The sequence below is a fragment of the Artemia franciscana genome, chromosome 4 (assembly GCF_032884065.1).
Source record: "Artemia franciscana chromosome 4, ASM3288406v1, whole genome shotgun sequence".
NCBI classification, from domain to species: Eukaryota; Metazoa; Arthropoda; class Branchiopoda; order Anostraca; family Artemiidae; genus Artemia; species Artemia franciscana.
In genome coordinates, this window is record NC_088866.1 from 44390610 (window position 1) to 44417238 (window position 26629).

At 36.7% G+C, this 26629-nt stretch overlaps 1 protein-coding gene across 1 annotated transcript in view; it reads right to left on the bottom strand.

Moving 5' to 3' along the window:
* The window catches only part of LOC136026475 (helicase domino-like), a 33013-nt gene extending 6668 nt beyond the window's left edge, over positions 1-26345 (bottom strand). The window contains exons 1-2 of the mRNA XM_065703092.1: positions 25771-26345; positions 8577-9929 (exon numbers count right to left, since the gene is read on the bottom strand). Of these exons, the coding sequence (XP_065559164.1) occupies positions 8577-9896 (1320 nt within the window). The 5' untranslated portion in view covers positions 9897-9929; positions 25771-26345. The remainder of the gene's footprint in view (positions 1-8576; positions 9930-25770) is intronic.
* Between the last annotated feature and the right edge of the window lie 284 nt (positions 26346-26629).

The following is a 26629-nucleotide window of genomic DNA, read 5'->3' on the forward strand; positions in this document are numbered from 1 at the left end:
CTTTTCCTAATATTTCTACTCAAGCCATCACTATTCAAGATAGAGTTGGACCTCATATTACTTATTTAATTAAATACGTTGCATCAGTGGACCTAATCTTACAATCAAATACGGCTAAAGATAAAAAAGCCAGTAGCCTATAACAAAAGAAATTGCAGAACACTGCTTTTCCAATTCTATTTTCAATGAAATAGGAACAGAATTATCATCCATTCTTTCAAAATATCATGCATGTCACCTATTCAACTCTTCCTATGTTAGCTAAGCTGCAGATCCTACAATGGAATTGCATCTCTTTAAATTCAAATAAACTTGCTGATCTTATCCAATGTGCAAATGATAATAGAATTGGGATTATTTGTCTACAAGAGACTAATCTTCATCAGTACAAGAAAATCAAAATGCCTGGGTACAAGTGCTACAGGAAAGATAGATCAACTAATAGAAAGGGAGGGGGTGTTGCAATCTTTGTTCATGTTTCAATCCAACACTCCCCTCAACCCTTAACAGGGATGAAATAGATGTTGTAGGTATAAAAATTACCTTAACCAATGGTAACCATCTTGCCATAAAATCCTTTTATAATCCATGTGGGAGTAAGGACATCCAAAGTATCTTGGAAGCAGAATTATCAGGTAATAATACTTTTATTTTTGGTGATTTTAATGCCCAGAGTCCTCTCTGGGAACAATCAGCTGGTAGCAACAAAGCAGGAAGAGGAATAGAGTACATATTGTCCAATTTTCCAGACACCTTGATTTTCACTCCATTTGACTTTCAGACCAGGTATAATATTTCTTCTAACTCTTTTTCAACTATAGATTTACTTCTAGGTCCTTCTTCATATTATGATTTAGTTCAGATGGTAAAGGTGTCGTCTCTCCAATCTGATCATTGTGCAATTCTTACATCATTTCAAGATTTATACAACACTCCCAAACCCTACGTCCCTACATTTATTAACTCCAAAGGTGATTGGTCCCTTTTTCGTGAGATATTAAATAAAGTAGATTTTTCCTTCGTTTCTCCTAATTCTGATATTAATGCCATTGAGTCTAATTTGAGATCAATCCTGCTGGAGTCAGCTAAATTGACAATTCCAATGACTAGGGTACATTTTTACAATGGCTCCAAAAGACCCAAGAATTGGTGGAACAATGAATGTAGGGTTGCAGTTCTGGCAAAAAGAAAGGCTTGTAAAATGTTTCAAAAGCACAAATCTCAGTCAACAGAAATCTCTTATAAGCAGTCATGTGCTAAGGTGAAACTACTTTGTAGGAGAGCTAAACAGAGTACATGGCTGAATTTCAGCTCAAGTATCAGTTTTAGAACCCCAATTTCAAAGGTCCACAATTTCATTAGCCAACTAAATAGTGGAAAGCAGCCTAATGATGACCGTAGATATGATATCATTCAGGATGGTTATCCAATTGTCTCAGATAAAAAGAATGCAGAACTGTTTACTGATATTTTCAAAAATGATTGCTCAGATTTTCATCCCATCCGACCTCCTTTTTGTAATCTCCCTTTTAGCTGTTTTTATAAGGGTACTCTGATGAAACCTTTTTTCCCAAGATGAATTTTGTGTAGCACTTAATTCTCTTAACATCAAGTCTTCCCCAGGTTATGATGGTATTTATATGAAGTGGATTCTTGAGTCCCAAAAGGTGGTTCATACAGCCCTCTTAAGTCTTTATAATCTTATTTGGTCAAGTCAAAAGTTCTCAGATGCTTGGAAGATTGCTCAGGTATTTAAAGCTTTAAATCCTTCTTATTCATCTAGTGATCTTAAGTCTTACCGTCCTATATCGGTATTACCTTCCTTTAGTAAAGTTCTGGAGATGCTTCTTATCAAGAATTGAGTGGTTTGCTGAAGTCAACAATCTCTTTCCTAGTGAACAAAAAGGTTTCAGAAAAGGACATAGCTCTTTAGACAACATTACCCGGCTAGAAATTGATGTCTGTAACTCTCTTAAAATAAGACATGTCACAATGGCTATTCTGTTTGACTGGTCGGATGCCTATGGAAATGTAGTTCACAATAAATTATTGGAAATCTTAATAAATCTTGACTTCCCGTATTCTTTTATAAGTTTTATAAAGTCTTTTCTAACTGATAGATATTTTTACACTCAAGTAAATCAGTCTAGAGGTGAGCAATGCCCCATTACGAGAGGACTTCCTCAAGGTGCAATATTGAGCCCTCTTCTATTCAACTTGTATGTTTCTGAATTTCAAGTATCTCATGCATCATTTGGCCTTTATGCAGATGATTTGATCATTTGGAAGTCTTTCAGTAAAACTAAAGCCATTATATTTACTAATGGTACTCTAGATCCTCCTAATCCACTGACAATTTTCTCAAGGGAGATCCCATATTGCAATTCAGTGAAGTTACTTGGTATATTAATGGATTTTAAAATGTAGTGGCATGAACATATTAATTCTTTGAAATCTCTGATTATTCAGAGACTTTGTATTTTAAAGAGACTTGCTGGAAGTAAGTGAGGATGTCACCCAAAAATTATTTTGGATTTTTACAAATTATATATTCGTTCAAATATAGAATATGGGATTCAAATTTTTTCAACTCGTCCTCCATCCTCATTCAAAATCCTTGAATCTTTAGAAAATTCTGCTATTCAAATAGCTTTGGGTGTGCATAAGCATACTCCTCTGTCAAAGTTAAGAATACTATCGGGATTGGTGTCCCTAAGTGAAAGAGCATCTAGTCTAAGGATAAAATATTTCTCGCAAATCCAGGCTTATGGAGCCAAGCATGCTGTATATGCACATACCTTTGCTGAGAAGTCAGCCTGTCCCAATGCCCATTCATCATGGAATCAGTTTTAACTGGAGGTCCCAAATTGGAATCAATGTTCGCTTTATGCATATCCCTTTACTGAGTCCCCCCCCATGGGAAATGAGTCCTCCAAGCTGTCATGTAGAACTTATCTCTATTAGTAAAGATTTGATTCCTAATTACGAGATCCAGACTATTTTGGCTGAACACATCTCAAAGGCTTACCCCAACTATAGAAAAATATATACAGATGGATCTGTCCAGATAGAAAGAGCTGGAGCAGGAGCATGTATCCCATCCCTGAATTTGAACATCTATTCTCCTCTCCCATTGGGATCTTCTATCTTGTCTGCTGAATTATGTGCCATCCACCTGGCCTTGGATGCACTTATAAATTATAACATGGAATCTGAAAATATACTCTGTCTCTCCAACTCTAAATCAGCATTACTATTGATCCAAAATATTAATAGAATTGCTAATGACAAAGATTTATATAACATTAGAAGACAGCTTCTTAATCTTAAGATCAAAGAAAATGAAGTTTATTTTCAACATGTTCCTAGTCATAAACACATCAAATATAATGATATGGCTGATTCTCTAGCAGCAAACGCTTCCATGTTATTTCCTAGTTCTTCCTCTGACCTCAATTCACGAGATATTATCAGGCAAAGATCCAAAATTAATCATAGTAAATTAATGTTATCTCCATTTCATACAAGATTAAATACAGTGCTACCAGCTAATCATTACCAGCTGAAATCAGGTGCCCTACTTCTAAATAGCTTGTTATTTAATTGGAAGCTACATCATTCCCCTTTATGCCGAATCTGCTTTCAGCAGAGGAAACAATCCAGCATATTTTATTTGATTGCCAGGCTCAGAGTGAGGAGACTGTTGCTCTTAAGCGTTTCTGCTCCTTGGCTAAGATTCTAAATACTTATACAGCTATCCTGGATTCTAACCTGCCATGGGAAATTGATCGTAAGATATTTAAGGCAGCAATTGATACCTTAAAGAAGAGAAATATTGTTTAATAAAGATTAAAGCTTGAAGAAGTCAATTTTTAGAGGGGCGCAATTTATCCATAGTTTTTGATTGTGCAGAAGAGAGCGGGAATGAGCAGGAAGAGCCGTATTGGTACCGGCCGGCCTAGTGGTCTTAAACTGCTGGGGACAGGTAGCTCAGGTACTCACACTTCCCACAATCAATAACAGTGTATTATTGTTCATAATCGTATATATCCATTGTTTGCAGACTGGAGGAGAATAGCGATTCCAGTAGCTAGTTTTTCTGGAGAAGAAGTCAAAGAGGTGAAAGGACTTGTTAGTCCATATACCTCCCTACAATTTTTGGAACTGGAACTGCTCAGGTACCATAGATATTTTTGCAGCTTACATAATAACTTTTGCTATTCTGAACTGAACTTATATTTTGAGCTTTTTCCATGTCTCAAAAAGACATTGCTCATACTTATAAGAAAAGAAATTTGGTAAAGATATTTTTCTTACAATGATTCTACTAAGCTTAAAACTTTTGGTTTTCTTTTTTAGGGTTACTGCAATCCCTTGTTAAAATATATACCAATATTTTTATAATTATCAGTTTTTTTGTTCTTTATGCAATTAAATGTCTTCATACTGAATCTATTATAAGATATTTGATTATCACAGCAAGTCCAATTTCTCACAGCAACTTATACTAAGCTTCAAGCTTTTGGTTTATTTTTAATTTTCATTTTAGCACATCCTTGCAAGCTCTTCTTTTGTTGTGCTATTATATAAAATGATTATTTACAATAAAATGGTTCTACTACTACTATTACAGTTGGAAAGGACAAGCTTTAATCAAACATATATATATACAAGCAGCTCTATGACATGGGTAGACTATTAACGTTTTTTTTGGGGAAAGGCCAGAATCAAAACCGATAGTCTTAGTTACCAATTCTTTAAAATTTTCCTGAAGGGTCCTCTATAGTAGCCTTGAAAAATACACCTTCTAATCTTCTGTGTGCATGCATGGTCTAACTAGGTTATATAAATGCAGAGGATAGCTTTTATGTCTCTTATGCTGCAGTAAGATAGAAAAAAAAATCCCAAAATGTTTATAATATTTCCTATTCTACTTATGTTTTTCATAGAATAGAATTTTTTTACTTGAAAAAATTTGACCAAACTTATGAGTAAACCACAGACTGAAATCTGAAAAACCAAAAAGTGTATTTTTAAGATACTACTTTCCAGAATTTGGGAAAAGAAGGGTCTTTTGTAACAACTTTAAAGGAATCTATTTAATTAATAAGTTAGGGGTAAGTGGTATATGCAGGGACGGGGTATAAGGTGGGACACGGTACTTATCTGCCATCTAACTTTCTTTAAAAAATCCAATAAATCCACCTAGTATAGTTCATTCAATGGCAGACATGACAGTTCTATCATTTTGGCAAGTTGTTATTTTCGTTTTTGAGAAAATCGACTTCAAAGTTTCGGCTATACCCCCCAAAAAATATTTGGGCAATAGTTTTTTGTGCTTTATTTTGTAACGGTTTGCAGAAATTGTGTGTGTAAGATAGCAAACGAAAGCTAAAACATCAGGCCACGTCGTTTGGTCATCTGCTGGAAAAAATGCAACAGTAAAAAAAAATCGGACACAATTTGCAAGTAGAGGTCACATGGTATATACTGGGACAAGGACAAGTGGTATGTAGTGGGACATGTTCCAGTATATACCACATGAATTCTTACAGTTCAGTCCATACATTGCGTCTTTTCTTATCTGTTTTTACTTGTATCCTAATGATAAAAATAGCTTATAAATCTTTTTTTTTATCAGATTTGACATCAGAATAGAAGAAAATGCCACAATTTCCAAGAGCTAAGTGGGAGGAATATTCTAATTCGGTTGCTGAAAAGAAAGTTGACCAGCATTTCATGATTAAAGCAGCTATTGTAGACCTAGAGAATGGCTTACCAATTAGGGCAGTGGCGGAGAAACACGGAGTGTCACGTTCAGCCCTTCAGACACTACCAAAAGTATTCAAAACTCAGTGATGACGAAAAAGCGAATTACAATGGTTGCTCAAAAGTTCGGATTTGCTACTATTTTTATGCCTGAAGAAGAAGCATCGCTCTCTCAATACCTGCTGCAAGCGAGCAGAATGTGTTATGGTTTGACCAGTCGAGACACCAGAACCCTTACTTACAACTACGCCGTTGCAAACAACAAGACTGTCCCAGACAGCTGGATAAACTCTAAAGAAGCGGGTATAGACTGGTTAGCTGGATTTCGGGCTCAAAACCCAGAGCTTTCGCTTAGAAAGCCAGAGGCAACAAGTTTGGGGCATGTCACAAGCTTTAACAAGCACAATGTACAGGAGTTTTTCTCCAACTTGCAGTCAGTTTTGAAGAAAACTCCATTTACAGCAAGCAACATATTCAACTGTGATGAAACCTCAGTCACCACTGTTCATGTTCCTTCAAAGGTTTTTGCCGAGAAGGGTAGAAAAACACTGGGCAAAGTAACCTCAGCTGAGCGTGGCGTGCTTGTGACTATGCTTGGAACCATCTCTGCCAGCGGGCAGTACCTTCCCCCCTACCTTATATTCCCATGCAAGAAATTTCAGCCTCACATGCTGACTGGTGCTCCTGCTAACTCTGCTGGAGGAGCCTCGCCTTCTGGATGGGTAAACCAAGAACTGTTTCTGGAATATCTCAAACATTTCAAGACTTACTCGCATGCTTCCCCTGAAAGCCCAAAGCTTCTGATAATGGACAACCACGAGTCCCACATCTGTTCTGCAGTTGTGCAGTTTGCAAAAGAGTCTGGTATCACTTTACTAACAATACCACCTCACTGCAGCCACAGGTTGCAGCCATTGGACATTTGCGTGTATTTTCCCTTCAAATGCCAATACAGCAAGGCTATGGACAACCGTGACGATATACAAGATTGCATCTCTTGTTGGCCAAAGCCTCCCCGTATCTTTCACGCCAAACAACATAATGAGGGGCTTTGAGAAGACAGGGATATGGCCTTACAATCCAGACATCTTTACAGAAAATGATTTTCTAACCTCTGCTGTAACTGACAGACCTGCACCTGATGCTTTGGATCCAGTTGAACCTGGAAACAACCTGGCCGAAACCCCAAGTACAAGTGGGCCTGAACAATCCTCTACACCCGTTTCAGTTCCTGTGATGCCAGAACAAGTTCGGCCATACCCTAAAGCCAAGCCGCATGTACTGAGTGGCAGAGGCAGGAAGAAAGGCTCTATAAAGATTCTTACTGACACTCCTGTGAAAAGACAGATTGAAGAACAAGAAGCCAAAAGAAAAGATAAGAAAGCACGGGGTGGCAGGGCTAGAGGAAAAGTTGGGACTGTTGGAAGAGCTGGAAAAGCAAAAAAAGACCAGACAACAAAAAAGCTATTTGTGGATTCAGAAGGAAGTGATGATGAAAAAATGATTCTTGATGATGATAGTGATGACTCAATGAAACTAGGTGAATTGGAAGATGAAAGTGAGAAAGAGGAAGAGATCTTTGACAGTGTCTCTACAGGAGATTTTGTTAAAGTTGTTTACAAAGGAGAGTATTTTCCTGGGTTTGTCCAAGAGAAAAACGAGAATAGTGTCAGAGTGAGTGTCATGTGCATGGCCGGTCTAAGAAAGTAGAAATGGCCGGACCAAGAAGACTCAATACTTTATCCAAGGGAAGACCTTTTGAAAAAGTTGTTGCCTCCTACCCCAGCATCCGGTACAGCTTCCAGAGCAGCGTCATACTTTGTGTTTGCTGACTGGTAGTTTAGTCTTGTGCCTAAGATATTTTTACTTTTAATGTAGTTTTTATACAATGAATAGTCAAAGTTTTCTACCAATACATGAATCTTTTTACTATGTCCCAGAGTATACCACCCCGTGTTCCAAGATATACCACCCCCGGTCCTTAGTGGGACAAATGGTATAAGCAGGGACACCCCCCTTTTTTCTTCTAGCTATACAAGAAAAATCTGAAAAAAATCACAGTTTATGCAGCAGTTCTGGGGCTTTCATTTGAGCTATAAACCATTTTTCTACTCCAATGTTAACCATGCATTTTGGAGGTTTTCCAAAATCCGTCCCTGCATATACCACTCTCCCCTAATTCCAAAAGAATAACTGCTCATATTGTTAGAATGTTTGGTGGACCAAGCTCATCTTGAACATTTACCCAAAAGTAAGCACATTCTTCCTTCACCAAGACTAGGCATGAAGGTGATCCTTCACCAAGACTAAGGATGAAGTAGGGGATCACACTGACTAGTTAGTGAGATTCCCAAATTCTTCAAAATACATGACATCTATATATCAGTATTCAAAAAATGTATATCCCCAAAGCACCAAATCCTACATGTGCAAATTTTTTTTCGATCCTTCCTCTTAAGGGGGCAGGGTTTGTAACAGTATTTCTTTTATTTTAAGTTTAAAATAGAATAGTAAAGTTGTAGGGGAAGAGGGTAAAAAGAAAAGAAATACTACTCACATCAATTAAAAGTGGACAAGTCCAAAACAAGAGTTGTTAGGAGGTAATTTGTCACAAATTTGTAAGTCAAAACATTAAACTTTGGGTTGGTTGTAAGTCTTGGTAGTATCTATACATGGATCTTTTACTTATTCAACTGGAGCAGCTAGTTTATTTTGTAACATGAATAGCTAGTTAGTTCAAGTTACAATTAGTTTTTAGTTCAAAGCAAAAGTGAAACACAAAGTAACAGATAAATTTCAAAACAAACCTCATCAAAAGCTAAAGTGTTTCCTTTTGGCTGGAAAGCTTCAGGAAGTTCAAGAGCCTCTGATAACTTAGTCCTTCTCTCCTTTGCACTATCATCAGTGTTTGCACTATCATCCGTGTTTGCACTATCATCAGTGTTTGCAGTATCATCAGTGTTTGCACTATCATCAGTGTTTGCACTATCATCAGTGTTTACACTATCATCAGTGTTTGCACTATCATCAGTGTTTGCACTATCATCAGTGTTTGAACTATCATCAGTGTCATTGATACCAAGCATAGCTTCAAGGCCAACATCTTTGCTTTCAATTTCCGTTTCTGGAGTTTCATTTATCAGTCCCTCCACTAGTTTAGATTCACTATCTGAATCACTCATTTCTGGTTCACTTTCATCAGCACTAATAAGAGCACTGATGTCTGCCTTTTGATACTCGTCACTATTAATATCACTGTATCTCTTAAGAAGATCTTCTATGGGAAGGTGTTGTTCAGCTTCCAACTCTTCAATTTCATCTTTAAGATCAACCACTGGTTCATTTTCTTCTTGTTCATCTAAAGTGGACTCATCATCATCAGAGCTTTCATCTGCTTCAATGTCACTACCACTGTCAAATGGTGTTTCAATTTTATGATCAAGATATCCAGGTGGTAATAAATTTAACAGATCTTCAAGGGGTATTTCAGATTCTTTTTTTAAATAGTCAATTTCCTCAGCTACACTTGAAATGTTCATATCTTTTTCTTCTTTATCAGTAGTCTCTTTATCATCAGTGGAGCCATCTTCAGGCTCAAATTCAATGTTAGATTCTCTTTTTGAAGATGGAGGTGTTTCTTGAACTTTGCCTTTCATTGTTTCAGCCAATGGAAAAGAAAATTCTTCAGTTTGCTGTACAATCAAGTTTAACTGCTGATTTAACATTTCCTTTTGCTTTTCTTCAAGCAACAGATTCTGCTTGTATTCTGAGACTTCTTCAGGCTCAAATTCAATGTTAGATCCTGGAGTCTTTAGAGAGACTTTTAGCAATACAGGCGTCACTACTTGCTCAGTCTGAAGAGCTTTGGGCTTTTGAAGTGCTGGCAGAGATTGTTTGTCAAGGTATGTCTGGAGGTCTTTGTTTGGTTCTTTAGACCATTCAAAAAACTGTACAAAGTCACCTTCATTTTCCAAATAAAATAACTCGGAATGTGACTTAATGTATTCTTCATAAAGGGTCCTGAGCTGATTATTCTTATACTCAAGGATTTTCTTCAACAAATCATCATAACTTTTGAAAGTTCCATCAATTTCCAGTTTAGACTGCTTTTTCTCTGGTTCAGACATTTTGCATAAAAATTATACTAGGTCTTTGTTGACCTGAAAATAATACAAAAACAAGTTTCAATTTGTAATGTGACTAAAAGACAATTATAATTACACTAGCGCCAGGTTATGAGGAGGGGGAACATTTGACATAAACTGACCTCTCCTTGTCATACATATATAATTGATTTTTTAAGAGCATTTTATTGACCACTTTTTGATTGAATAATTACAATGAAATTCAATTAGAGCCCTTGAAACAAGGTAATAAGAAACTAGATTCTCATCTGGATGGAATATACACAACTCTTTTGCCACAACGGGAGAACAGATGTATCCTATAACGGATGTGAACCCTTCTAGTGCTGCATTGTTTTTATAAGCATTCTGCAAAAGTCACACTTCTATAGTCCATTGTTAGACATTATCTTAGCGTCTTGTATAATATTTCCCTTTCTGATTTCCCCATTATCTCTCATAAGTAGTTTGAAAGGAAATAAGAAAACCTTAAAAAAATCATTTGTCCCTTAGATATCTATTTTTCTGTTATAAGAGTGTTTTCCAACAGAATTCCAAGACTGGTCTAATATTACAATATAAGATAACTACAGGGAGTGCTCCCAAAGATTGATACTGGGATTCATTATGTTGACAAAGAAAATTGAGTAAAGGCAGTGACGTAATTTCGTTAAACTCTAGGGTTAGGGTTGGCAAAGTTAAAGCAACAGCTTTGAGGTTTCCCAAAAAACCTGATAGATAATGTTTATAAACACTGGTTGGAACTGAGGCTGAAAAAGCCTGCAACTGAATATAAGCTGCTTTCAAAATGACGAAAAGAACAAACTGCAAGTGGATGTACAATTTCTGCAAAAGAACAGAAACCAAAGACAAAATCTCAACAAAAAATATAACAGCAAGTATAGCCAACAAATTTGTATCATTCAGTACTTTCTAAAATGATATTTTTTTATTATTATTATTTAAGAATTAACGACGCTTCTTGACTACAAAGGTCCCTGCGTCAGCCCTGCAGTGCATTCCTGCAGCGTGATTCGATCACTGGATGATATTTTTTTGAAGATGATGTTACCATAATTTGCACTTTACGCCAAAATTAAGGTCCATACTGGATCTGTTGTGATGAAAGGTTAACAGAAGTAATAAAAGAAAAAACAATTAGTTCAAAACAAAATAAAAGGGCATTTAGAAATAGACAGAGTGAAAAACAAACAGTTTTAAGTGCATCAGATGACATTGGTTACAGAAGATAGATTGCAAATAATCTAAATAAGGAGTAAAAATAAGTAGACATGAAATATGACTTTCAACACTAAAAAGACTAGCTAGAAGTAAGTGGTGTTACCAGCCAACAATAGTATTCGATTTTAAAATTCTTTATTGAATAAAAATTAGACTATTAGTTTCAATTTTTCTCTAATTTTACCCAATTCACTTTGAAGATTCTTGAATCTTCATAAAATGATGTCATTCACATAGCTACAGGACAGTACAAATAAACAAGCTTGATCTAAGCTCAAAGTTGGAATGCCTCTAGTGTCCCTGTATTTTAAAGAAGACATGAACGTTTTGAAAGACATGCTACCAAAATGATATCTTGGATGCAAGAGCTTTCTTACCCTAAAAGACTAGCTAAACTGAAACTCCCAGTACAGGAGAAATAGAAGTACACAGGTAAAACAGAGGTGATGTCATTTTACCCCATAAGCTAATGAAGGTCAACACCCTCCTAGCAATATTTTCTACTTTTTGTCCTAATACAAGAACTAGAGGTGCTGTCCTGCAACCTGAAACTTGTTAAGGTGTCTACCCAAACCTGATTCCATACAATTATTTTCTTCAAGAATTGTCAATAATAAGATCATACTCTCTGAAGACAAAATTACTTCCGAGTCTGTTGACATTTTCATAAAAAAAGAGCTGCATGCTGAGTGGTCCTTGGGGGAGTGTAAACCCATCTGGGAAGCTACTGATCATCCAAATGCACCTGGTCACCAAATAACAAAGTAACGACTTCAATAATCAACTCTGGAGCTTCACAAGGAAAAATCCTTTGATTGCTCCAAGCTGCAATGAAAGGTATTTAGTTTTCTAACAGTAAAATAGAGTTGTAAACCTGTTTCAAAGGGGGAAGTTCAACGGATAGGGAGTTTATGCCTCAAAACTGTATTTTCAGACCCAGCAAATGATCAGTAACATACCCTTTAGATAAATATAATTACTTTAAATTGCAGCATGGAGCAATCTAGAGATTTTCCTTGTGAAGCTCCAGAATTGATGTTTGAAGTTTGTTCCATTGCTGTTTAGTGATCAGGTGCAGATGGATGATCAGTAGCTTCCTAGTTGAGTTTACACTTTCTTGAGGACCACTCAGAATCTAGCCTCTGTTTAAATATTGACAGGTTCATCAGTAACTCTTCTTAACAGGTTTCAGCTATTGACCTATGGTTTTTAAATTAGGACCAACAATAGGAAATAATGCTGGAAGATTATTAGCCTTCATTGACTTATAGATTATAATGGAATTACTGCTATATCTCCAAAATACAAGTTTTGGGAGTTTCAGCTTAGCTAGTCTTGCAGGGTAGGAAAACATCTGCAAGTCTAAATATCACTTTGTTGGCATGTTTCTGTTTTGTCTTTATTTTAAATGCAAGGGACTAAAGACATTCTGATTTCAATCCTGGGATAAACAAGTCCCTCATACAGCAGACCAATGACTTTTGGGGAAGTAGTGGAAAGGGTATGCTTAATCAGTCCCAGAGTTGAACTAGCACCAACAGCAGACTACTTAGCATGGTTACTGAATTTTCAATATTACTGGTAATTCACTTGTTATTTTTAGACAATATTGAGTGACAAAAGAGAAAATAAGAACAACAAGGATTTGTTTAGCCAAAGTGAATAACATGGTACTTAGCAACATTGGATTCAAGTTGCAAAGCTACAGTCCATTGATTAAGCAGTCCAAGATTATTTAGTAGAAGGGCATGATCTTAGCATGATAAAGCTGGTCCAAAAAGCATTGAATCATCAGCATAGTGGTAATTTATTACTGATAGTAATTGAGGGCACTATCTTCCCTTCTATGTTTGGACTAGGCATTTAAGATAAATATTAAAGGGTGACTCCTTTAAAAAAAAGCTCATGTTAAACATTAGAAATCAAAGACATTTAAAAAAAGAGGGCTGGTGCATCCCTTGAAATAAGATTTCCCCAGAAAGTCCCCTTATAAAATATGAAAAATTTTGCAACAATTAAACATTCTTTAATTAGGACCAACAGTATGAAATAATGCTGGGAAAGTATTAGCCCTCACTAACTTATAGGCTAGAATGGCATCACCTCTATTTCTCCTGGATTGAAGTACTGGAAGTTTCAGCTTTGCTAGTCAGGTAGGATAGCAGCCACTTGCTAGATATCACTTTGGTAGCATGTCTCAGCACATCTTCCAAAATGTTTATGTCTTATAAAATAAGGGAAGGCTAGAGACATTCCTGCTTCAAATTTTGGATGCACAAGTTCTTTATGCAGAAATCTGATGATTTTAGCAGAATGAGAAGAAAGAGTGCTCTTAATCAGCCCTATAGTTGAACTATAGAGTTCAACCCTCTTTAAAAAAAGAGCATCACCAGCCCTCTTTAAAAAAAGAGGTCTGGTGCATCCCTTGAAATAAGATTTCCCCAGAAAGTCCCCTTATAAAATATGAAAAATTTTGCAACAATTAAACATTCTTTAATTAGGACCAACAGTATGAAATAATGCTGAGAAAGTATTAGCCCTCACTAACTTATAGGCTAGAATGGCATCACCTCTATTTCTCCTGGATTGAAGTACTGGAAGTTTCAGCTTTGCTAGTCAGGTAGGATAGCAGCCACTTGCTAGATATCACTTTGGTAGCATGTCTCAGCACATCTTCCAAAATGTTTATGTCTTTTAAAATAAGGGGAGGCTAGAGACATTCCTGCTTCAAGTTTTGGATGCACAAGTTCTTTATGCAGAAATCTGATGATTTTAGCAGAATGAGAAGAACGAGTACTCTTAATCAGCCCTATAGTTGAACTAGCACCATCAACAGACTTCTCAGCATGAGTGCTGAATTTTAGTTCCTTGTCAATAGTGACTTTTATGGAAAAATCTGGCATGGATGTAACTAGCAGAAGATGAAGGAAAATTAGAATTCCCCTTTCATGTGGATACAGGATGTTTCCATTAATCAGATTGACAAGTTTCCTTCTTATGTTGCACAATTTTTTAAATCATTAAAAAAACGTTTTATCCCAATTCCATTTATTCCAATAAAACTAAATGAGTAACCTTAAATTGCAGCTTGGAGCAATCTTAACATTTCTCCTTGTAGGGCTTCTGAGTTGAATTCAGGATTCTTTGGTGACCAGGTGCACTGTGCAGATCCATAGCTTTCCAGTTGAGTTTACACTCTCTGGAGGATCTTTCAGCATCCAGACTTTATTTAAAGATGTCCACATATTTGGCAGAAACAGTTATTTTTTCAAAAAGAGTTTATTCCAAGTGTTGATAATTCTTGAAGAAAAGAACTGAGCACAGACTCTGGATAGGGTAGGCTGCTTCACAAGTATCAACTGATGACCTCTAGTTCTTGTGTTAGGACCAACAGTGGAAAATAATGCTGGGACAGTATTAGCCCTCATTAACTTATAGGTTAAAATGGCAACACCTCTATTTCTCCAGTAACAGTATAAATTTACCATTCTTCTGAATGAAACATTATAAAAGAAAAAAAAAAGTATCACTATTAGATTCTATTAATTCTAAAAACTACTTTAGCTGTTTTTAAATACTGAATTCACTCCCAAAGACACCAATTTATTCTCCCCCCCCCTACTCTTATGGTCAAATGTTTAGCCCAAATTATATATTCTCTCTGAATACAGCTGTTGCCTGTTTGCTGATTCTTCCTGTCACTCTTACTTGTCTGCCATTATGTCAATTTAAACACAAGAGTCACATAAAAAATTCTGGTAGAATATGTAATTCGGGCTGAATATTTAACTTTTATGGAATTAGGGGTAAAACAAAGTACTTTTAGGAATGAGGTAAGTATTTTAGCATTCTTAAAAATAGTTTTCAGAATTGCAGTGTTTTATCCTGAAGAGGCAAACCACTGAACTTGATTCTTTTCTTTGTATTTTAGCCTATAATATTTATTACAGAAATTGGGAGCTGTGTACTGTTACCAAACTAAATTTCATTGAATTCAAACAGTAGAAACTTAAACAAAAAGTGTTTATGTAAAACAAGGTTCAATTAATGGTAAATTCTTACTGACAACAAACAACAACTTGGTGGTGTGAAAATTGAATACAAGATTATTGGCCAAATGTGTACAATAAAACATTTATTTTGACTTAAATTTTTCATTTTCTACTTATATTTACCCTTAAGTGTAATTTTAAGTGGCTTTCCTTGGAGTGTGACTACATACATGGACTATGAAGCTAGTGATTTTTTTTTATCCCCATGGGGATTAGCCTTTGTTTGCTTTGGGTTTAAATTCTAATTCAAACAAACAAAAAAAAGGTAATATATTCCAAGTGCTTCTTATCCTTCTAAATTTGGGCTGAAGGTATAAGATTCCCCCTTGAAAGTAGCCTCTCCTGTGTCACTTCTAAATCCCTCACTTAAAACAACATAATTCAGGCACCAGCAACAACCCTCCTTACTAGACTTAGGTGTGACAAATGACCCACGAACAAATCATTCTGCTTCAAATCACACTGCAATTGGAAGCAGTGACCATATTTGTATCTTTACTGGGATACAGGTTGAAGTTCAAGAAGAAAAATAAAGCAAAAAAAAAAATCCTTTACAGATTATGAATTGATACAGTAGGACCTGCCAAAGGTAAAATGGGAAATTATGGTTGACAGTGGTAACACAGAAAAAAGCTGGGAAGCATTTAAAACAGTAGTCCTAGTTGCAGGGGATATACTGGTTGCCCCTGCCAATAACACTCCCCTTCCCACCCAAAGAAATTAAAAGGGCTAGAAGGAAGAAAAGAGTATGGACTAAGTAAGTAAAGTGCAGATGTGATAACCACTATGACATGTTCAAGAAGTGCAGAAACAGGCTAAGAAATTTGACACAAAAAATCATAAAAAACCACAAGGAGGCAATTTCAGCTGACACAAACTACTACTATTAATAGTAGTATATAGTAGCACCAAGCCACCTGAGGCCAACACAATTATATACACTGCTCCTAAGCCCAATCTATTCAAAGCCTCCCTCTTTAAACCCTCCCAGAAAGTTCCCATTTCCTTTAAATCTTTATTTATGACATCTTCCCACTCCAGACAAGGATGACCTGCTTTCCATTTAGCCCCAGATGGTTGACCAAAAAGGAAAATCTGTCATCCTTCATCCACAGAGCATGGCCTAGCTATCTCAACCTTTCTTTCATTATAGCCCTAAAAAACAGGATTGTACCACATTTTTTTGTAAAACCTACTGTTTGAAATATGGTCAGTCAGCCAGGTACCCAGAACAATCCATAGGCAATTTCTCTGGAAAACATCTTCTCTGGAAAACATGATGTATCACAATAACAAATCCATGTGGCTGCATAAATTTGAACCCTGGATATATATATATATATATATTAAACTGTTTTTCTTTATTTTTAGCATTATCCCTAATCTTGTGTTACCCTTAGTGTTACTTTAAGGGACCTACCACAGTGCTGTGATTGATATATTTAGACTTTTGGGCCATTCATTTATTTTCAATTCTCCAGGGAATTGCACATCTTCCCGTTCTTCATTATTTAACTATATAGTGTTGCCGGTCTATATTTGCGAAGTATCTGTTTTTTGACAAAGCCACAGATTATGTAAGCTGAATGGTTGATCTTCTACATTTGGGGAAACCTGTGCAGAAGAGAGTAATAACAAACACAAAGAGCCGCATTGGTACCGGCAGGATATCCATCCTTTAACTGCTGGGGATAGGCGATTTGAGTATCTGCACTTCCCACAGGTCCAAATTCCCCCCCCCAAGTTCTGAAAACCCCGTGATAAATTGATATCTGTTGGCTGAAAGTTTTTTTTTCTTCCCTGCATTTAAAAAAAAAAGAAAAAGAAAAAAAGGCAGCGCTTTTTTCTCATATTATGCCGCCACCTAGCGAAATTAAGGCCACATCAAGTAGAAGACCAAAAAGGACTCATATAAGTCCAAAAAAAGGATCCGACAATTGTCTTGCCTGCAATATTGCATTAGAAAATGATTCTTATGCCATTCTTTGTGATGGGTGTGACAGGTGGATATGTACCAAGTGTCTAGACATGCCTGAACCTGAATATCTGCCTATCACGAAAATCTCCCGACGTGTAGATATTTGTATCAAGTGCCCAGCATGTAAATACGGATCAACATCTGTTAATACTCAAAATCCAAGTGTTGAGAATATTGTACAAGCTACAATAAATAGCATGAAAAATGAGATCATTGATAAAATCCCATCTCAAGCGGCCTTTCGAGAAATTGTCCAAGCATCTTTAAAAGACTTGGAAACATCACTAAAAGCTGTCAGTGAGATAAAATCACAAGTGTCAGCACTGGAAACCCAGGTGTCCAAACAAAGCTCGCTCTCTGAAATGTGTTCTGAAGTCCAGACGGTAGTTCTTCAAGAGACAACAAGCATCAAAGCCAATCTTACCCAGCATCTTGATAGTGAGATCCAGCGCCACTTTTCTGAAGAAAGGGACAGACAACATAGAGCCCTTAACATTGTTGCGTTTGGGATCCCTCCGCAACCCAATGACCAACTATTCATCAAGTCTTATATTGATCAAAAGTATAAGCTCAGAGACGTTCACATCAATAATGTGAGAAGACTTCCGATCCCTACTAAATCTCTGCCATCTGCACGCCCTCCTCCTGTCCTTTTTACTGTCCCAAGCCTGGACATCAAAAGGTCAATCATCAACCACTCCCACGAGCTCCATGAGGATATACAATTTCGTGGTGATGCATCCTAGACAGAGAGAAACAGGAGAAAGGGTTTAGTTGAGGAGTTGAAAAAAAGAATAAGTTTGGGTGAGCCCAACCTCGTGATCTTCAAGGGCCAAATCATTCTAAAAAACGAGGCCGCTCATTGCAGTTGGGAAGCACCACCCCGGCCCCCTCCAAAGCAATCCACGATGGAAACCTAGTTATATCATCGCATCTTCATGTAAATAGTTTTGTTTCCACAGTGCTTTGTTTTGATAAACTGTCAGTTGATATTTCTTGTGAAGCTTCATCCATTCCTTCTTCAAATGTTTCCCATGTTGATTTAAGTGCTATTTCTGCTAATGTTAATTTAAATGTTATATCTAATAATTTACTCGTGTCATGTCAGAATTCAGCAGATTCAAGTTTTTCAAGTACTATATCTGATCTTACCTCTGAGTCTCAACAGCCAAATTTCCCGAGTCAGAAGCCCCTTTCTGGAAATACTTTCCGTTCTTTCAAGCAATGTTGACTGTCCGACAAATAAGCTTCTAGAGTCCAGAGTGCTTCTTAGGGAAGAGGCAGCAGATATTGCGAGTTTTGTTGAAATGTTGCATGAACCTCCCACATACCAATCTACAGTACGCTGACGGTCTGGTATTATGGGCAACTGGCAATACCTTCGAGATTGCGCATTCAAAGTTGCAAAATGCACTTTTCCAATTTGAAAAGTTCTCCCAAAAGTCCATTTTACCTACTGCACCCACAAAGTCAAAAATTATCCAATTCCACCATAAGCGAAATCATTATGATGCTAGGCTAACATTAAATGGAATACTTATCCAAGAGGATAATCAAATTAATTATCTAGGGCTCATACTTGACCAGAAATTAAATTTCCACCTCCACATCACAAATACAATAAAAAAGTGCTATAGAAAAATAAGAATAATTAAAAGGCTACTAGCCACACCTTGGGGCTGTAATGAGAAAACACTACTCCAATTTTATAAATCATATATAAGACCCCATATTGATTATGGCCTCATAGTTTATGGTGCTTGTGCTAAGACCCACATGCAAAAAATCGAAACGACGCAAAATGATATAATTCGTCTTATATTTGGTCTTAGGAAACCAACAAAAACTAAGTTTCTGCTTACTGAGAGTGGACTATCACCAATAAATGAAAGAAGAAGATCTCTACTAATTAAGTACCTTACAAAAATTGAAGCCAATGATTCTCATACCCTCCATAACTGGTTAAGAAATCCATCTATGTTTAGAGGCGTTCCAAATGAATATGCAAATATCCAGAAGAAGTTCACAGTGCCAGTAAAATCTATTGCACCCACACAATACACATCATGGACCACACATCATGGCATTAGATTTCCTCATGGTTAATGAATATATGAAAGTTAATATTAAAATATTATAATATATTCTGACTCTTTGTCAAGCCTTGAGCTTCTTTCGTCAGCTTCTCAAAATAAGATGGATATTGACACATTTCTTTGTCTTGGGATTATTGATATTTTTGCTTCAAAAGGTATTTTAACTCATATACAGTATATTCCAAGCCACTTTGGTATAGGTAACCATAAGGCAGATGAAATAGCAAAAAATGCTTTAAATATTGACCAGCCAAGTAGGAGACCAATCCCCATTAGAGATATTTACCGCTGGAGACTTACAGAGGTACTGATAAATAATAAGAATCCTACACTATCACCTTTCCCAAGTAAGCAGCTTTCCAAGATTTATCATAGAATTTGGTCAGGTTCAAATGGGCTAAATTTTCAGACATTTTTATATCAGATCCCTAATTCAAGTGGCGAAGTCCCCTCGTCCCCCCTTTGCAGGTCATGTATATTAAGAATAAAACAATAGATCACTGCCTATTTGAATGTAATATGCTGACGTCTGCACAGTATACCCTGCGATGTAAAATGTTAGAATGCTACAAACACCACAAAATTCCACTAACAGCCAAGAGTCTTGCTGACCATACTCTCTCGCAGAGCACAGAGATCAATTATACTCTCTTATAATTCAACTGCTGGTATCAAAAGATATACTTCAAGAAATCTGAGCAGATACAAATCATATAAGACAAACCAGCTCCATAGCTCTGCCGATCTCACAGAGTGAGCCAAAAGGAAAAGGGCTAAATAGTATCAACTGAAAAGCCCGTCTGCTGACAAAGAAGATTGTTACCAAAACATAGTTTTTTGGCGGTTACTGGAACATCCCTACAGATCTCGGGATATCAACTATTTAGCAACTTGGAGCACTCAAATTGTCAAAGAGGAGTTGGTGTTTATGTAAAAGATGGTATCCAGGTTAGTGTTGTAAATCCTACTATGCTTGATATATCTTTGATAGAAAGTGTATGGCTTGATATTTCCATTGCTAATAAAAATTTGCGTCTTGGGTGCGTTTATTTACCTCATTTGAGTTAATAATCACTGGAGACTTTAATTTTACTGCAATTGAGTGGGTTGAAGGAACTGGACATATTTCATCTAATAGTAGAGACTCACCTTTTTTATCTTGCCTATAAAATTATTTTCTTCATCAGAGTATTGATAAGCCTAAACGCTATAGAGCTGATCAGAATCCCTTGCTGTTAGACCTCATCATTTTGCGTGATACTGATTCCCTCATTTGTAATGATTATTTACTGCCAATTGCTACTAGTGAACACCTAGTTATTCTGTCTGTGTTGTCCCTAAATAGTCGTCCTCAACCTAAATTTCGTCCTCAGACTTTCACTGACTATGAGGCAATACAGCGGGAACTTTCATCTGCAAGCTGGTCAATGCTTATCACCAGTGACATCAATGAGTCATGGTTAAATTTAAAAAAGAACTCTTCTTGCTCTTGAAAAGAAACATTCCAGGGTTATTTTTAGGAAACAGCCCAAAACACTTCCCTTCCTCACTAAGGAAGTTTAGAAGCTGATTAACCAGAAATCTAGAGCTTGGAAACGGTATATGAAGATTTGGAACCAGGAGACCCTGTCATTTTATAACACAGTACAGAATCGTGTAACAGATTCTGTAAAAAAAACTGAAATCTGCCTACGAGGAAAAATTAGCTTCTGAGATCAAGTTAAACCCAAAATCTTTTTGGAGACATTTCTCTTCTAAAAACCCAAATCATCATACTATTCCTGACCTTGTTGACTACAGTGTACTACACTCATCTCCAATAGATAAGGCTGACATTCTAAATGCACAATTTGCTTCAGCCTTTACCCAAAATTCAGGCACCTCCTTGCCAGATCATCCATCGTATGAAGTGCTTTTCCCTATGCCTGATCTGTCAGTAAGTGAAGTAATGTTTTCAATAGCCTTGAGAAGCTTGATGTAAATAAGTCAAAGGGACCAGACAGTGTTCATCCACGTCTTCTTAGGGGGTGTCAAAAAGCTCTCAGCTACCCCCTGTGCATGCTGTTCCGGTTATCTCTTCGAATTAGAGAACTACCGCATGATTGGAAAACATCTTATATAACTCCAATCCATAAAAAGGGATGAAGAGACTCAGCACAAAATTACCATCCTATAAGCATCACCTCTGCAGTTGTTAAGGTGTTTGAGAGATTTGTTAATAAAGCTCTAATTGAACATCTTGAGATCAATAATATCCTTTCCACATCACAACATGGATTCAGATCTGGTAGATCTGTGGACACTAACCTTATCCAAACATATGAATTAGTGACTACACTGCTTGATGAGGGTTTTCCTGTCGACATGATTCTTCTTGATCTGTCCAAAGCATTTGACAGAGTTTGTCATGAATTCCTCATAATCAAATTGAGGGCTGCAGGTGTCAACAATGGTGTTGTACAGTGGATTATGGGCTTCCTTTCTGAAAGATCACAGTGTCAGAGTTTTTAATTTGCAAGGAACTCCTCATTTCTCTTCTCCCACAACTGTATTAAGTGGCATGCCCCAGGGCACTATTCTTGGACCAACACTTTTAAACTTCTATGTTAATGAACTACCCACCCTCCTTTCAAATCTAATTACCCTTTACTCTGATGACTCAAAACTAGTTGGAAAAGTTGTTACTCCCTCTGACCAGCAATCAATTCAAACAGATCTTGATAGTCTAGAAATATGGGCTAACATGTGGCTTCTGACTTTCAATGTTGACAAATGCCATGTAATCCATTTTGGCAAAAATAACAAGCATCATAAGTATTTCCTTTAAGACAACTTCCTTTCTATTGTTTCTGATGAAAGAGATCTTGGGGTTATTGTAGATCACCAATTACAGTTTAGCAGCCATGCTAAGTCTGTTTCATCTTCTGCAAATAAAACCCTTGGTATCATAAAAAGAACCATCTCCAGCCGACACCCTAGAGTTCTTATGAAGTTATATAAGGCGCTTGTACATCCACGCCTGGAGGTTGGAATGTCATTGGCAGCCCCTTTCTTAAAAAAGATAGGAAGTTGCTTGAGGATGTCCAGCGTCGTGCCACTAAGATGGTTACCAACATGAATAAATTTCAATACAAAGAACGACTACGTCGTTTGAAGCTGCCAATCGTGACATACCAACGGAAAAGGGGTGACATTATTTTAACCAAAAAAATCCTCTCTGAAAATACCCTTCTCAGTCTCTTTGCACAGCCCTTGCATTCTAGTACTAGAGGACATTCTTTGAAGCTCTCCATGCACCGTTCCACAAGCAGACATAGAAGCCACTTCTTCAGCCAAAGAATCATCAATATGTGGAACCAGCTCTCTGAAGAAACAGTTTCTGCTACTTCAACTGACATGTTCAAGTCCCACCTTGATAGGGAATGGCTCTGCCAGGAGTTCCTTTACAATTGGGAAGCTGCAGAGTACTCCACAAGAGTCTAATCTAGCAGCCACAATTTACACCAAACCAATTCATTTTTCTCATGGAGCATCACAAGGATGGATAATCCTTATATTGCTCCAAGCTGCGATTTAAGGTAAAGGTAAAATTAAGGTAAATTTTCATCCTCTTTTTAGAGTACCCATGCTTCAGTGCCATATTTGACCATTATCATCATTGTAGCTTCCATTAATTCTAATCTTGGTTTGCAGACTTATCTTTCTATTCTTCCAAACTTTTTTTATCTTTGAAAAAACACCCTGAGCCTTAGCTAATCTACTTTTAACATCTTCACTCCTCCCATCATCTTTACTAAAAATATTACCAAGGTAAGTGAAGCTACCCACCTGATCAATATTTTTGTTACACAATGTCACCTTTTCATCTTCAGTTATTCCTATCCTTAGTGACTTAGTCTTCTTAACATTAAGTGTCAAACCTATTTTAGCACCCCAAACTAAAAAAAAATGTATAAATATTCATACATTTTGCTCACACTTTCATCAAGTATGCTTAAATCATCCGCATAATCTAAGTCCAGAAGAGTTTTTCATCCCCATTTGATTCCATGGTCTCCAATTGCCTTTCCTGTGCTCCTTAAGACAACAACACAAAGTAGAATCCAAAGAGGTTCTGGCACCATGTCTCAGCAGCTAATGCCTCTAGACATGATATCCCAGACCTCATGAAAGAGGATGAAACAAGTCTATGAGGCTAAAGAAAAAGCAGATTTGCTCAAGTCAACCCTCCACCCACTTTACCAGAGTAACCAATCCAAGAACTAATGAACTATGCAAAGCTGCTGGACCAGAAAATCTACAACCCAAACTATTAAAAGAAGTAGCTGGACAAATTGCTGAGCCAGTAGCAGTGACATTTGGGACATCATAGTGGAGTTTCACAGGGCACAATCCTGGGGCCCATGTTGTTAAGCATATATATTTATGACTGTAAAACTCATCTAAAAAACCCACTGATACTATATGTTGAAGATTGCAAGCTCTTAGGACAGGCCCAAATTAGCCCCAATCACTCAACAATGTAAGCAGAATTAGATAAACAATCTAGATTGTCATCAGAGAAGGGGGTTTGCAGTTCAATGTGTCAAAACACAAAGTCTTGCATCTTGGACAAAACAACCCTAGATGACCTTATCATATTGCAGAAGACCTACTTGAAGGTATAAGTGACAAGAAAGACCTAAGGGTTATTGTTAATGATAAACTCAATTTCCATAGCCACACATGAGCTCAAGTTGCAGGAGCAAACCAAGCCCCAGGGGTTATAAAACAAACATATACCACCAGGAAGCTGTGTGTGGTCAAAAAGCTATACAAAGCACAACAAGAATTAGGAATGACCCTAGCATCTCCCTGTTATAAAATGAACCTTAAAGAACTCAGGTGTCCAAAGGCAAGCAACAAAGCTCATACCAGCTTTGCAAGACAAACTGACTTAGAAACCCCTTGTGTCTTTCAAGCTCCTTATCTTTGTCTATCAAAAGAAGAGAGGAGATGCAATTGCTACTCACAACTGCTATGGAACAACCTTTCAAGTCAAGTTTTCTCCTCATCCCTTGCAAGTACAACAAGAGGCTAGACAAAGAAGCTGCAAGTCCCGTATTACCATCAAGATGAGCACCAGCACTTCTTCTCTGTATGCACTGTCCATCACTGGAACAGCCACTCCAAAGCCACCATCCAGTCCTAAACCATAGATACATTCAAGAAAGGAATCAATCAGGAATGGGTAAGTGCAGAGTGTAGGGTAACTTAGGATGCCGAACCATAGGCATGTTACACCACCAGCAAGATGTTCCACAGGAGGCTCATCACCACATTATTGTGCTGGACATGTTATTAATTATAGTATAGACTTTTTAATATAGTTACCTTTAAAAATACTTTATACAATCAAGTACAAAATATATCTGCTCAAATGAAGCACAGGAAAATTGTTTTGGGCCTCATACCCTCACTCATTCACAACTCACAAAGTTTTAAAAATCTGTAAAATGATTAGTTGAATTTTCGAATTAGTGCACAATTGGTGCTTTTGGGAAGTTGAAAAACAATTTTTACTTAAAAACATTTATTTATTAATACACCAAATGGTAAGCAACAATGCTTGTCACCATAGACACAAAACAAGAAATAAGCTAATTAGCAGTACTTATAAATGTTGGAAAAAGAAAGGAAAAAAAGCAACCCATATCCAAAACTATTGTAAAATTCTAGTTAATTGACTTGTTGCTATATCAGAAGGGGTTTAAGTAAGGAAAATGAAACTTTCAGGGATGAGTTTAAAGGCTTAATTTATGTCCCTGGAAGGTATTTTGAAGTACCAATCTCCACTCCTTCTCCCTTCTAGAGGCCCCTGAAATTTGACTACATGACAGGTCTACCTATTGAAATTTTGACAAAACAACATTTTACCTTAATTTTCAATTACTAGGCCTAGTTGCTTTTTCTCTGCCTTTAGTTCTGAAAATGCAATTCCTATTATTTGAGTAGAATTTTGAAACATGTCAATGTTTTTTTCAAAATTTAGCAAATGTACTTGCATATCTTTAAAACCTTATAAATTGGGATTGAGCAAAGTTATGAAGCTGAAAACAATTTTGTTGTAGGCTACTACAATTAAGCAGAAGATCCATTCTGCAAGGTTTCACTTTTATAACACATATTTATAAAGATCATCAAAGGTCAGTGCCCTCTAGAGGAAAAAGGAGTGGAGGTAGATACTTCAAAATACCTTCCCAAGACATACTTTAGCCTGTAGACCCATCCCTGTAAGTTTCATTTTACTAAACTAACCTCTTTCCAATATAGCAAGAAGTCCATTAACTAGAATTTTACCGAAACTATTACCTCAAACAAGATTTCATAACCAAAAGATCAAATTATAACCAATAGCTAAAAAGTTCATCCATTTCCATCGTCCTAACAATCACGTGTAATACTCTCTAAGAGTAGTATAATCTGATAATCACATCGATTCACCAAGCTAATTAACATAAAACGATTACCTTCGTAGCAATGTTTCAGTAATGTTATAAAATTACATAAATATAATTTGTATCGCCATTTTTCTTGAGAAGGCTGATGATAATGCAGCATTTGCAAAAATACTGAATAGATGTCGATTACATCGCACCGACAGGGAAAAGTAAAGTGGCGGCCAAAAGCTGGAGTCCACAGCCCAAACTTTTGGAATCTTGAATAGTCCCAATGGTGTTGAGTCTTAAGACTTAATTCCAAGGCCAAGCGTAGCGTCCGAGTGCTATATTAAATTTCTAGCTTATTTTTGCAAAAGAAAAGGCATATTTCTCATCATGAAGGCAAAGAGCAAAAATATTTGACGCATAAGGGAGGGGCTTCCACCGCTTTTAATCCTTCATTTTACCCCTCAAGTATCAACCTAGTTGTTTTGGATAGTAATTAAGAATAAAAATAAAGATTATTTATTTAGTATAAAGAGTGGGTTTCATTGCTGAGGGATTAATAAACCCGTTAGTATATAAAATAATATCCAGTTGTTTCAAGTTAATATGCCCCCACCCCTGATATTTATTTGAGAGAGTATTTATGTTTGGTTTGTTTTTTATTTTGAAATGTTGAAAAAATCAGGGAAAATTGAAGACTATTATTTTGAAACAAGTAGAAATACAATCGAATGATATCTCAAGAAAAGTAAATCCAAACTACCACAAATGAAGTTAACGTTACCACCCCCTTAAGTTTTCCTGAGGGAAAAGTGTCTTTTGTACTTTACTGAGGGCAGTAAATATTACCATCAATTTTTCATATTTATCTTAGCACTGAAGAAGCAAATTAACCATACCCAGCAAGTTTAGACAACAGAAAAAAATCTATATAAATAGTAAC